Source organism: Leptidea sinapis, chromosome 16 (genome assembly GCF_905404315.1).
Source record: "Leptidea sinapis chromosome 16, ilLepSina1.1, whole genome shotgun sequence".
Lineage (NCBI taxonomy): Eukaryota > Metazoa > Arthropoda > Insecta > Lepidoptera > Pieridae > Leptidea > Leptidea sinapis.
In genome coordinates, this window is record NC_066280.1 from 9075017 (window position 1) to 9089939 (window position 14923).

The following is a 14923-nucleotide window of genomic DNA, read 5'->3' on the forward strand; positions in this document are numbered from 1 at the left end:
TGACTTATTGACCTTCCGCCCCAAGAAATTACCAGAACTAATGGATTTTTTCGTTATTAATGGCTTAAGTTATCTCTCTATTGGTGTTGAATCCAGCCTGAATGGATCGTACCATACTCTATTAATTCACTTCATGATCACAACATGCAAGGCATCCGCTTTAAATATATGTTGATAACCATGTTACCCTGAAAACACGTGAAGACATTTAGGACTTGTTAAAAGAGCATAATGTATTTATTTATTTTAATTCAAAATAGGATTCAAAATCATTTATTGAACGTCAAAAACTACCACCCATTCAAAATAGACTGCCTCAGAGCTGAGAAAAACGGGCGCAAGAAACACAGCGGGCTTTTTTTATTTATAAAAATAAGGATTACAGTGTTATATCATACAATAATAATTTATAATTAAAGAGCCCGTGTCCGCTTCATACCCAGACTGTGGTATTATTAAGAAAATCATTTATGTTATAATAACCTTAACCTAAATTTCGTAACACATTTGTTTTGTATATTATCTGGGATCATATTGTAAGAACATATACATGGCCCAATAAAAGACTTACTAACTCGACTTAACCGAGTAGCAGGCATAACAAGTTTATCTTTGTTCCTCGTGTTAACATTATGATTGTCACAGTTTCTAGCAAATTCCTTAATGTGCTTATGATAATGAAAATGTATGGAAACCCTCGGATCCCTCAATATTTCAAAAATAATAGATGAATTAGGCAGCAATCGCGACTAAACTTAGATAAAAGCTCTACACTAGAAACACAAATATGATAACCTCATGAAAACTCTCGAATCGATGACACTTGAGAGCATTGATTGAGAGTTGATTCCAATTGATCTTAAGTGTATTAGCCAAATAAAGGCAATGAGGAAGTGACAGAGTTGGATAAAATAACCAAAATATCAAGCGAACATCGAAACAACTAATCCCAAAACGAATCCTTCAGTTTCGACAATCCTACGTATCCTCAAAGAAGTACAAAAAAAACTATCATACTATTATAATAATATATTATACTCGGCATGTCAACTGTGAAGTAGATCCTGTAGATAATGCCACAACCTGAGAGTTGGACAAGACATACAAGATTTATCAACGATACGTCACTCGAACGGTGGACTCAGTGGAGGAGCGCTCGCACGGAACGCGAGAGGTCGCGGGCTCGAGTTCCGTATCGTTCATAAATTTGTTTTCAAATTTAATTTTTGTAATTGTGAAACTTGTCAAAAATAATTATGTTCCATGAAGACGGAAAATCTCCGCATGTGCCGCACTAATGAGCCTTAATCCAGTCCTCTCAAAGCTATGAAAAGAATTAAACTCTAAACGTAAGTTAAGTAAGGTAATGAAACAGCACGGAATCGTCAAAGTTGTTGTTGTTCGAAAGACACATTTAAGCATCGAATTTGTACACCGCGTAGACCAGGGGTGCTCAAGCTTGAACTGCTGGCGATCTACCTCAAAATTGTAAAACCACGATCGATCGGCTCTGAGAGGCTTCAAGTATGTGTGATGAAGGATTGTCGTCTAGGTAGAGTGTCACGATGACATAGATAGTAGTTTTGCGCAAAATATGCATTTTTTTAGTCAAGGTAAGTGTAGGTCTGCTGTTAAATGTCAATGAAAAAACTCATAATTATTATTCAAAATTGCGAATTTATTGGTTCTTACAAAACAAACGCGTTCTAAAGTTCTAAGCTTAACTAAAGAGCGACTTTGGATGTTGAATCTGCATGACACTGCATGTCCTAAGCATACTTTTCATAAGATGGTACGTAATTACCGATTTTAGCTTATTATACCGGATTTTTTTCTCGAGACCGACTCAAAAAGCACTCGCGATCGACCAGTCGATCCCGATCGACCGTTTGAGCACCTCTGGCGTATACCATTCCGTTAAAAAATGCTTCGAGGACAAAAACACAGCTCAACTAACCTGACTAGGTACTACTAATCTTTCAAGATAAGTTAGGTGATGCAAGATTTATTATAATTTTCGTAAATCCACATTCTTCCACACACGTTTGCTAAGCAGCAGTGCATTTACTTTCTGTTGTGTTTCGGTTTGAAGGTGTCCTTTTTTAATGCGTACGACTCTGGTCATACATGGATAGACCGCGAAGTGTTGCAGTACGTGGGTCAGCTGCTCGTTCCATCATTTACTCCCATACCAATATGAGGTTTTAATACTCTTAGCTTAGTATAATCTTTCTTTTCGTTTTAATAGTAATTTGACAGTTAAAATCATGCTGAGCTTAAGATAAGATAGCCCAATGCAAAAGTCAAATGCGCATTTTATCTCGGCTACGTTTTACCTAAGTAAAGTCTAAGTAAGCTCTATAGCTATAGATATCAGCCTTAGTACTTTCTTCCCATTGGTAACCCTTCGGCTACGAAAGACTAATAAGTCAAAATGCTTTGTATAAGTCGCAGAAAAGAAGGAAATACCAACTGGTGGTGGTACAAAATAGAAAATAAATTTAAATTGAAAATAGTGTAGAAAAATATATTTTATTGTGAAAAAAAGCGTGGCTTGTAGAAGAATTATTATTTTAATAATATATTAAAAAGCACCCCACGCTTTTTTGTGTAGAAGAATTATTATTTTAATAATATCTTAAAAAGCACCCCACGCTTTGTTTACAATAAAATATAAGTATATTTTTTTACACTATTTTCAATTTAAATTTATTTTCTATTTTTTAGTTGAATTTTATATAAAGCGTGTTTTTTAGTTTTTTTTTAACTATTATTTATTTTTTTCATTTTTTAGTCAAATTAGTGTAATGTCATCCGTCCTCGATAAATCTACAAAGTTTGAACGAAATCTAGCCGTTTAAAGTGGGTCAAAATCGCGCCCAAAGAAGTCGGTTACAAACATACAAGCATACAGGTGAAGCTAATATAAAGCGTATAAAAACATTCAAAGCATCTTTGACCAATGAAATTTATATATTGAGCATGAAATATGGAATCTTAATGTCCCGATGATATTTTTATTCAAAATAGGATATAAAATCAATTATTTAAAGTCAAAAACTACCACCTACTTCCAAATGCCTCAGAACTGAGAAGAACGGGCGCAACAAACTCAGCGGGCTTCTTTTTTTTTATAAGTATATGGTCACAGTGTAAAATCGTATTATAAAATTTAATAGCACATCGTAGTGGTATCACCAGAAAGTAATTTATTTTATGTTATAGTAACCGAAAACGTTTTTTAACAATTTTATTTGTCATACATTTATTTTGAACATATTCTGGGATCTTGTTGTAAAAGCGCCCCAAAAAAGACTTACTACTCAACTTAGCTGAGAAGTAGACATTATAAGTGCCTACGAACATTACATTATCAAGAATATATGGAGAGGCATCAGTCAAGATGGTTATTTCTTTGAATTTTGCTCTCAATGATTCTTTAGGGACCTAGATTAAATATATAACTAGCGCGAATAGCCCTCTTCTGCAGCACAAAGATGGTATTGGTTTGGAAGTGATCGTGTAACCAAATTGTTTTTGATTAGTAATTAACTAAAATATACAATATGTTATGTTTTTAAAGTGATAACTCTCACTTCTAGGATTAATACCTATATACAATAATTAACGGTTAGATCAGTTGGTTAGAGCACTGGCACGGAACGCCGGAGGTTGTGGGTTCGAATCCCGCATCGTTCATAACATTTTGTTTTTCAAATTTTATTTGTGTATTAATCCTAGAAGTGAGAGTTATCACTTTAAAAACATAACATATTGTTTAGATTTACAAGAGCGACATCTCAAGTCAATTTCCTAATATGCAAATATTGGGGTTGAGCAGGTTATCAACTGTAAATTAGATCCTGTAGATGAAGCCACAACCTGAGAGTTGAACAAAGCAAACAGAATTTTATAACGAGGCGGTACTCGAACGGTTAGCTCAGTTGGTTAGAGCACCGACACGGAACGCCGGATGTAGTGGGTTCGAATGCCGCATCGTTCATTAAATGTTGTTTTTCAAATTTTATTTGTTAACTAAAATATACTTGTAATTAATCGAAAAGTATTTCAAAAGTTGCAACTTCAACTAGTTATTGTTCTAATACCTATGAGTTACACTCTTACTGAACAACAAATAGTGCGTGATATCTGTTTCTCTTCACTTAAATACTGATTGTGGGGTCACAAGTGTTATTTTGGTAGAATATCAATGAACTGATATTTTCAATTGGCAATATAATTCGCAATGAAAGCAATTACTGATAATAAACATAGATAAACAATATTATATCTTATACACATAGCATGTTAAATAAATACTTACTACTTATTAAGATAACATACATAGTAATTCTGCTCTAGAGTAGCTCCTGGTCTGGGTTTCAATTGAATTAAATGCACGAATATATAAATTTATTATAATGGTATATTTTTAAAGAATACTTGAAAGCTTAGTTTTTTTTATGGAAATAAGGGACGAGACGAGCAGGACGTACAGCTGATGGCAATGGATACGCTCTGCCCATTACAATGCAGTGCCGCTCAGGATTCTTGAAAAACCCTACAAATTCTGAGTGGATCTAAGCTGCGCTCGTCACCTTGAGACATAAGATGTTAAGTCTCATTTGCCCAGTAATTTCACTAGATACCCTTCAGACCGAAACACAGTAATGCTGACACGTTACTGTTTCACGGCAGAAATAGGCGCCGTTGTGGTACCTATAATCTAGCCGCCATCCTGTGCAAAGGAGCCTCCCACTGTTAGTGTATTTGTTACAGTTTTTAGATTAATACGTTTTGTCAAGTTAAAATTAGTTTTTACAAATTGCATATATTACAACAGCTAGTTATAAGCTACAAAATTTAAATCAGATAAAACAAATTTTACTCAGTCAAATGTTTGTACCGAAGTTAACCCAACCTGAACGGTTATAATTAGAGTTTCACCAGTGGGAGGCTCCTTTGCACAGGATGCCGGCTAGATTATGGGTACCACAATGGCGCCTATTTCTGCTGTGAAGTAATATGTAAACATTATTGTATTTTGGTGTGAAGGGCACCGTAGCTAGTGAAATGAGACTTAACATCTATCGTGTCAAGGTGACGAGCGCAACTGTAGTGCCGCTCAGAATTTGTGGGTTTTTCAAAAATCCTGAGCGGCACTGCATTGTAATGGGCATGGCGTATCTATTACCATCAGCTGAACGTCCTGCTCGTCTCGTCCCTTATTTTCATAAAAAAGTAATAGGTACTATAATATGATACACCTTTTAAGAAATATATTTAAATATGTACCCTTTTTAAAATATATTATTAAAAAATATTGTTTGGTCAACCTTAGTAAAGCAACCTTAAGTCCCAAGCAAATCCCAAAAAAAAATCTTAGGTGGCTACTAGGACATTAAGATATTGATGGAACGTATGATGTAGATGGACTTGACAGTAAGCGCGTTGATATACCCTTTTTTGGGATATGGATGGAAATAAAGAACAGGTGATCTTGATAGAAAGGGTGCAGACATAAATTTTTGCTTTAAAGCTACGCAGAATCCTTAATCTTTTGGTGGGGTATGCCCTTGTATTTTAGTTTAAGAATTACATTGCATTCCACTCTTACAAAGCATCATACTCCAGTAAGATGCCTTTAGGATCCCCAGTGACTGCGACGGTATCCTCAAAGACTGGATTCACTGAGACCAATTTTGACTAATTGCCCGTTTAGCCAGACAGAAAACCTGTGAGAATTCGTAGTAGTTGGGCTTAAATTGTAATGGCAGCCTCGAAAGATTAATTTCTGGATGAAACGGCATAAATCCCAAACCAATCCTTAATAATATTGGGTGTTGATAGAGGTTTCATTTGATTATTAATTGCATCATTATTATAATGTGATTTATCATGATGTGTCTTTGTACACCTGAGGTATACATATAGCCTATGACATTACGCGGTTGTATACCGTAGTAGTCCTTTGAGTAGTCCAAAATATTATGATGAATTCTAGCTATGTTAAAAGCAAATGATTCCCAATAACGATTTGAGCAGTGAGGCAAGATTCTGCCGTTTCTTAGTAACTTTATGGAAAGGTAACGAACCTTAAATATAGATGGATAATAATATTAGATCTAAACAATTTGTTATTTTTTACAGTGATAACCCTCACTCTTAGGATTAATTACACAAATTAAAGTTTTAAACAATATTATGAACGATCCCGGACTCGAACCCGCGAACTGTCGCGTTCTGTTTTTCGATTCCAATCTTTGATTAGATTTGAAAGTCAAATTTTCTAATATGCAAATACTGGGGTTGAGCAGGTTATCAACTGTAAAGTAGATCCTGTAGATGAAGCAACAAACTGAGAACTTCAACTCAACTGTTCAACTGAACAAGACATGCAAGATTTATCATATACGATATGCGATGATACGTCACTCGAACAGTTGGCTCAGTGGAAGAGCGCTCGCACGGAACGCGATATATCGCGGGTTCGAGTCCCGCATCGTTTTAAAATTTTGTTTAATTTGTATCATCCCCGTTATATTTATCGTCTATAAACTCGTTGAATCGTCAATTAGTTGTTTGAGTTTCGGTTCAATTCATAGAAAGTGTATCGAATTGTAAGTTATTGTTGAATTATTGTGCAAGCACGACCCTAGCCGACGCCTCGACGTCCATTATATAAATCTCGCAAGTGTGAGTGGCTGTTACTGATAAGGCTCCTAGGACTTAGGAGTCAATAGTAGGCAGAAGTGAGTTACACGTCGGGCGTGCGACATGCGCGTCCACATTGCTATCATGTCAGTAGCAAACAACTTATAGATATTTTGGTAATGCAAATATTTGTTCGGACACTTCGATCCTGTGATAAGTTGATCGATATTTGCAACGGGTGAATGTTGGTGCAAATTACGTTTATTGGACATATACCATTTCTGGTTGATTGTCGTGTTTGTGTTTGTGTTACGTCTGCTAATCTCTCTAATACCGAATACAACTGATATACAAAATATTATAGTAAGTACGTAACTTAGACTGATACAATTAAATTTACTACGGTATGTGTGGATTGATGCATCTACTTTATTTTAATTTACGTATGACTATGTTTTTTACTTATTAATTTACATTTTTTGACTGACTCGTGCAAGGCATTTAGTAATTGACATTTGTGTATTTTGTTGCATCACTTTGCATATATTGTAATTAAAATGATTTGTAAATTGAAAATATGAACCAGTAATACCATTCTGTTTTGATTAGAGCAACCTTAGAGTTTCTTGCTCGTTCTTCTGTAAGGTAATCTGTCTTCCGAAAGAGCTGTATGAAAAAATGGCATATTTCAAGTCTAATGCAATTTACATTACGAAATAAAATATTTTTATTTGTTTGTTTTTCAACGCAATAAATTGTGATTTATGTCTCGTTTTGGTTCTCTGGCCTCTGGCCTCAAATAAATGGTTACTTCTAACTATTTATTACTTACTGATACTTATATACTAAATGTATTTTATTCTGCGCCACAAGGCTCCAGTTTCTGTATTATCGGTGTTCCAGTTGTGGTTGAAGCGCCGCCAATCACCTATAATGCGAAATTCGCTTACACTTATTGTAATTTGTGGTCCCGTGAGTATCTGTTTGGGTGCAGAGTCCAACGTGTGACAGAGTGAACACCTCCGATTAGTGTCCTGGACTTGTGACTCGGATGTGGGTTTATGGGGATTACGTTCTTCTGCTCTTCCTGTCCAGTCAGATATGTTTAGTTCCTGTTAGTTCAGCTTTATATGTTTCTTCTAGGAAAATTCCTAGTATATTAGTAGGTTGTGGAGTGATTTAACTGCTACACTTCTCGCACCTGTGGGAGTTGTAGGCTCCTTTGCACTGGAAGCTAGCATAGATTACGGGTACCACTACGACGCCTATTTCTGCCGTGAAGCAGTAATGTGTAAACATTACTGTATTTGGGCCTGAAGGGCGCCGTGAAATTACTGGGCAAATGTGACTTAACATCTTATGTCTCAAGGTGACGAGCGCAATTGTAGCGCCGCTCAGAATTTTCGGGTTTTTTAAGAATCCAGGGCGACACTGCATTGTAATGGGTAGGACGTATCAATTACCATCAGCTGAACGTCCTGCTCGTCTCGTCCCTTATTGTCATAATGTCTTTAGAGAGTTTCGCTAGGCTGACATCTAGTGCGATTTATAATATACAGAAAACGTAGATACTATCCCCCTTATTCATAATGGTTCGCTAACTTTAAACAGCCGCTTAGGAGTGTTTTTCTCATTCTGACTTAGGTCAATAGAAGAAGACAGAGTGAGAATAAGCAATGCTTTAAGTTACCAGACTATTATGGGGGGTATGTCTCCGCTGCCATTGCGTTTGTTCTGAGAGTTATTGTTACCCTTTGGGCACGGGCTAAGAATTAATAGAAAGTTATCATTATCGGTGAATCTCATTTAATTTCTTTTATAAACTGTCGCGGTTATTTCTTATCATTGAATTTGTATTATATTGTCTCGTTTATTTAATACATTTATCAGTTCAATCTTAATCGCAAGTTGCTCACCGGCCGGCTTGCAATGTTTGTATTATCTGACCATCCAGCATATAGGACAACTGATATACCATTCGCTAGACATGATGACCACGCACTCTAGCGTGCTCTAGCCTTGCATTACATAACTAACATGATCTTAATTAATTTGTTATGTTTTTAAAGTGATAACCCTCACTACTAGGATTAATACACAAATAAAATTAGTAAACAAAATTATATGAACGATGCGGGGCTCGAACCCACGACCTCCGGCCTTCCGTGCCAGTCCTCTCCCAACTGAGCTAACCGTTCGAGTGACGTATCGTCATAAAATGTAAAGAATTACAAGAGCGACATCTCAAGTCAATTTCCTAATATGCAAATATTGGAGTTAACCAGGTTATCAACTGTAAAGTAGATCCTGTAGATGAAGCCACAACCTGAGAGTTGAACAAAGCATACAAGATTTTTCATTAAATTTTGTTTTCAAATTTTATTTGTGTATGACCGTAATTATTGCACGCCTCATAAGCGAAGCTCTAGTCTCGCCAATCGTCATTCTCGCTACTGAAGTTTTTTTTTATTTATATTATATTTTTCATATCCCTAAATGCTAAAAGGTGACCCGCCCAAAAATATTTTTTTTTTTATTCTTTTGACAAAATTTAAATGTTTATTTTATTATGATTTAGTATTAAAAAATACATGCAACTTAATTTTTTTAAATCGCCATTTTTATATTATTCTGTTCCATCCACAGATTCGCAACCCTATTGCGAGATGCCAATCGAATATTAACTTTTTTTTTTCTCTATTTGTTTTTTACTAAGCTTTTGCATAGCTTCTATCGCGGGCCTTGAGCGTGGAGACCAAATCCAGAAATTCCGTAACGAAAATAACCTAACACTTACTTACTAGATGTATATAGATATTTCGGCACGGTCATTACAGTTGCCGTGGAACAGCGATTATCACGTGTGCTTTTTGTGCAGAAGATCCCAGGTTCGAGCCTGGGGTACATCTTGATTTATTTAATTTCTTTTTTTTATCACGTTTTGTTTTAATTTTTATTATTATGCCAAGCATTTTATTTAGATTCACCTGTCCCGTTGTTTATCTGTAATCAAATCTTGCAAGTTAAATTTTACTCACATCCCGTTTGATTTTTTTTAAATTAATTTTATCAAAAAAATTACTGCATAAATAAAATAAATAAATAATTATAATTGCATAAGTTGATAAAAAATGCTATGCAAAAGCTTTACCGCGGCAGTCCCCGAGTGCCACACGTCTTTTTTTTTATTTTATTTATATAATCACACTACATCCATCATTACAGGTTTAACCTAATGCGACAGAGTAATGAACAAATGAAGTGTTTAACTCACAACCATCACAATATGGTAAAAATATTAAAATATTTGTTGGTCAGCTACGTATTTATAAAAAACTATATTTTCATAACTGATATCGATTACACTCGTTACAATATTGTTGACAAAGTTAAAATAATAATTAGTGTTATTTTTACCTCACCTTAGAATATCGTGGAAAATAAGATTATATATAAGCGTACTTTTGGATTTTGCAAACTTTTTTTAACATACTTGGATCTATGTTTGGTATGCTTTGTGTTTCATGAGGAAGAGATTATTGTATTTTTATTACCATTATTACCTACTGTTTGACTGTATTATTCTTACGAAACCTTGTCTTTCTTAACGTCTCATTTCTATAGATGTTCCACAATCTACGAGCATCAACCGGTCGGTAGGAAGAAATAAATAAAAATCTGATGTAAAACTATTATTCGATATAATAATTGCACATTGCGAATATTATAATAGATATGAGTATTTGCAATGTGTCTATGTTGGCGATTGCTGCTTGCGACTCTAAGCCCGTCTGGTATATGTAAAGGTTTTTTTTATGATAATTATGGACGAGACGAGCAGGACATTCATTATATCATCTCATTTCATCGTTTGCCCAGTAATTTCACTAGCTACGGCGCCCTTCAGACCGAAACACATCTATGCTTACACACTTAACGGCAGAAATAGGCACCGTTGTTGTTTAAAATTTCCAAAAAAAAACAAAAAGATTTTTGTTAATTTATATAATTTCATCTATCGTCGATAAGGCAGGAATTGATGTTCGTTTTAAATTTCAACCATTATCTTTAACCGATTTATCTAATATTAGGAAATTTTCGAATACCAAAGAATTTTTTGCTTTTTATCGTATTTTTTTTAAACTATTATCATTATTCTTAATGGGTACTATTAAATCCATAGCATTTATGTAGCAATGGGCTAAGAGAAACAAAATATTTTCAGTTCGGCGGCGGTGGTGGGTATGGGCTCGGAGCGAGAGGACGCGCTCCGGCTGTACTGGGAACACTTCTTCAAAGCTGAGACTGGGACTTACGAGGTATTATTAAGTTTTAAGAGGTAACGTTCACAATCATCATCAACTGGAAGGAAGCTGGACAAAGGCCTGCCCCAAAGATTTCCACGACGATCGGTTTTGCGCTGCCCCCAACGTATCCCGGCGATCTTGACCAGATCGTTGGTCCATCTTGTAAGGGGCCTACCAACACAACGTCTTCCGGTACGTGCCCAGTTATTTCACTAGCTACGGCGCCCTTTAGACCAAAACACAGTAATGCTTACACAGCTTCACGCCAGAAATAGGCGCCGTTGTGGTACCCATAATCTAACCGGCATCCGTTGCAAAGGAGCCTCCGACTTTACTGCCCCACCGGCTATCTATCCGTCGAACTGTGTGCCCTGCCCACTGCCACTTCAGTTTCGCAATCATTTAACATTAGCTGTAGAGGAATTACTCATATTTAAGACTTCTAAATCAATATTTTTGTGGCGCTTACGCGGGCAGGACCGCGCGAGTTTGCGGTCCTATGTGTGAGTGTGTGTGGCGCACGCACACAGACGTTCAACAAGTATTCGCGTTATCTGCCACGGCTCTCGCCCAAGTCTTTAATTTAACCTATTGACTTCGCTTACATTTATTAGACTCGATATCTCGCTACTGTTTGTAACTCGGTTTTTGTTTACTGCCCTTTTTTTTATTGATCGCTTTTTCTGCTTCTGCTTCTGTTGTGTTTACTTGTCCGTACTCACTCCAATAACCATCCCTACCCATATTTCATTGAGTTAAGTACCTAATTGTTCTATACTGACTGTAACTGAAATGAAATATAAATTGAACTAAACCACAAAAACAAAATCACTTTATGTTTTGTAGGTATAGGTAAACTATTCGTTTGAAATAGTACCTATTGTGTAATATAAAATAAACTTAATATATGATATAACAAAGAATTAGTATCAATAAAGTAGGTATGTAGAAATTTACGTTAAAATAAACAGCCACCAGTCACTATGTCAGATAGTCAGATTTTTAGCGCTTTTAAACAAATTTTGTATTGAAAAATCACCTGTGTTATACTTAGCACGACCTACAATCGGAATATTTTTATTTTGACGCGTTGAGCAAAATAGTCATCATTTCTAGTACAACTCTGAAAAAAGCGGCTACATTCACAAATCACAACACGAATCTATCATAAATCACGTTTCTTGTTTACAATAACCAAGCTTGTTTATCTAGCAAACCGTAACATAAACCACATAATAATACCTCTAGTATTATAAACACAAGTGGTTATCACGTTTCAAGTGGCCGGCGTCGGGTTTGGCGCGAAAACAGCTCAGCTGCAAGTGGCTTTTAGGGGCGCGCGGGACGTTAGCGTATCAGAGGTATAAGACCTGAAATAATGTAGGTATATACGGCATAGGCATAAGTACTTTTAAGAATTATACATATTTAAGATATAAACGTAGTTAACAATGGGCAAATGAGGTATTTCTGGAAAAAAAGCGACTGTATATGAGTGTTGTGCCTAATAGGCAAAGATAATAAAGCTAAAAATAAGCCAATTTATTGTCTCTTTGTAGATAATCTTTGTCTTGAATTTTTTTATAGACAGCTCTATCATCTGATCTACATGTTTGATAACTATCCGGTGGTGAATCTATTAGTAAGGTTAGGAATGCTGTATCTTTTCAGTCTGTTGTATATCACACTACACCCTTCAGTTTTGAAGCCAAATTATATGGCATGATAGTCGCAGTTGGTACTTTATGGTGTAGTTGGTTGGTTTTCTCTTTCACAGTGTTCATCTTCAGATCAGTATTTATAAGCTTGGTGCTGATGTACTGGGGAATGTAACACAATATGTTTATTATAAACACGGTTTTATTATACATATAAACTTACTTTTGACCGGGTTTTTTTTTTATGTTGTACACTGTGTTTTAATGGCAGTGCCCCATACATAGTTGCCTCCCAAATTCCTATTTTCAGCGTTTAATTACGGTTATAAATAATAGCCGTACACTTCTTACATATATTATATAGTATTTCAGTCATTAACGAAAACCGAAGTACCATCTAATTTTCATCTTAACTTAATTAACAATTTCAATTTTCTAGACACCTTTCAAAGTCAAATAAACTGTTTTCAATTAAGCTTAAACTAACTCTTTCGAATCGTCACTACAAATATATCTTTTATATTACTGAATTTACCATATGTTCGTAAAAAGTTGAGCTCGTGAGATGAACATACAAGAAACTCAACGGCCACTCTTTTCAACCGAATAGAGTATTTTACAATGGCTGTAATATACATAACTAATTAGTTTGTAAGGTGATGCATCCAATATATGAGTCATCTATACTAATATTATAAAGCTGCAGTGTTTGTTTGTTTGTTTGTTTGTTTGTTTGTTTGTTTGTTTGTTTGTTTGTTTGTTTGTTTGTTTGAACGCGCTAATCTCTGGTACTACTGGTCCGATTTGAATGATTCTTTCAGTGTTGGGTAGTCCATTTATCGAGGAAGGCTATAGGCTATGTTTTTTTTTCAAAATTAGGGATCCGAAAATTGCTATTTTGTAACACAAGGTGCGAAATCGAAAATCTATTTTTGCGTGCGCTGCAAGAACTATTGACAATAGAACAAAATGATGTACAGGCTATAATATAGGCAATATTTTATTACTTATAAAACTATCGCGTGAATTATACTTTATATGGCAAAACAACGTTTGCCGGGTCAGCTAGTGTTTAAATAGAATAAAGTATTTCATAAATTATCGTATATTGGATGTTTCAACCTTTAGAGCTTGAACTCATTGTTTGTGTAAGGATGCTTCGTTAACATGATGGTCGTGGATTCCGAAGTGAAAAAGCATCCGCCGATATTTTAGGACTTTTATCGAAAAATAACACGTTTTTGAATTAGAACTTTCTCGAATACTCTTAAGAAAGTTAGTTAGAACAACGCTGAGGGCAGTTAGTGATGGCGACCTTATCTCATATCACATGAACGTAGGTGTTAACCTATTGTACGGTGTATATTACATTAATTTTTTTTTTCAGAAATCAACATGGCTCGATTTGTTCTTGGCTGAGTTTATCATAAAACTGAATAATGGCAGTAACCCAAAGGAGTTAATCAATTTTTGGTAAGCCTTGATTGTTAATTAATAATAACGATGTTTTATCGGAATATTTTATGCAAGTTAATATATTTTTTAATAGGGCAACTAATTAAATACATAGGTACCTACGCACTAAATATGAATACTAATAAAAAAAATAGTTATATAAGTTAACAGTTAAAAAAATGCTAACCTACATATTAATAAAATAACCTGGTCAAGTATTAAAGTAAAACAATAATAACAAATGTATAAGTATATAGAACTAATTATTTATTTAAATCTAGTATTGTCATTTCATTTATTCAGTATTCATTATAATTATTACTAACCATCAGCTGAACGTCCTGCTCGTCTCGTCCATTATTGTCATAAAAAAATACAAACATTGTATCTTGGTGCCTAATACGTAGGTCACACTAAAAGTTTTGCGTAACTTAAAAAAACAACATGTTATAACCAAAATATTATGTTTATTGCGTTTCAAAATACTCTCCGTTACATTTTAAACATTTTTTCATGCGATCGAACCATTTTTTAAAACAGGAGCACCACAGATCTGAAGGCATGTTTCCTACGTGCTGATTGAACGCTATAGTGATAGCCTCTTTGGAATTGGTAAAAGTGAACCCTCTCATCAAATCTTTGATTTTGGGGTAATACAGAAATCACAGGGTGCTAGGTCGGGGCTATGTGCAGGATGGGTGACGAGTTGTACTTTTTTCGGAAGCTAAAAATGACCAAGTTTTGTTGGCCGTGTGTGAAGAAGCGTTGATGATGTAGGAGAACGCGGCTTTTGGTCGTCTTTCGCGAACTTCTTTTAACACCCTGGGTAAACAAATGGTAGAATACCAC

At 35.2% G+C, this 14923-nt stretch overlaps 1 protein-coding gene across 1 annotated transcript in view; it reads left to right on the forward strand.

Moving 5' to 3' along the window:
• The window catches only part of LOC126968663 (uncharacterized), a 109593-nt gene that overhangs the window by 10743 nt on the left and 83927 nt on the right, over positions 1-14923 (forward strand). Inside the window, exons 3-4 of the mRNA XM_050813694.1 lie at positions 10880-10973; positions 14007-14092. Coding sequence (XP_050669651.1) covers positions 10899-10973; positions 14007-14092 — 161 coding nt within the window. The 5' untranslated portion in view covers positions 10880-10898. The remainder of the gene's footprint in view (positions 1-10879; positions 10974-14006; positions 14093-14923) is intronic.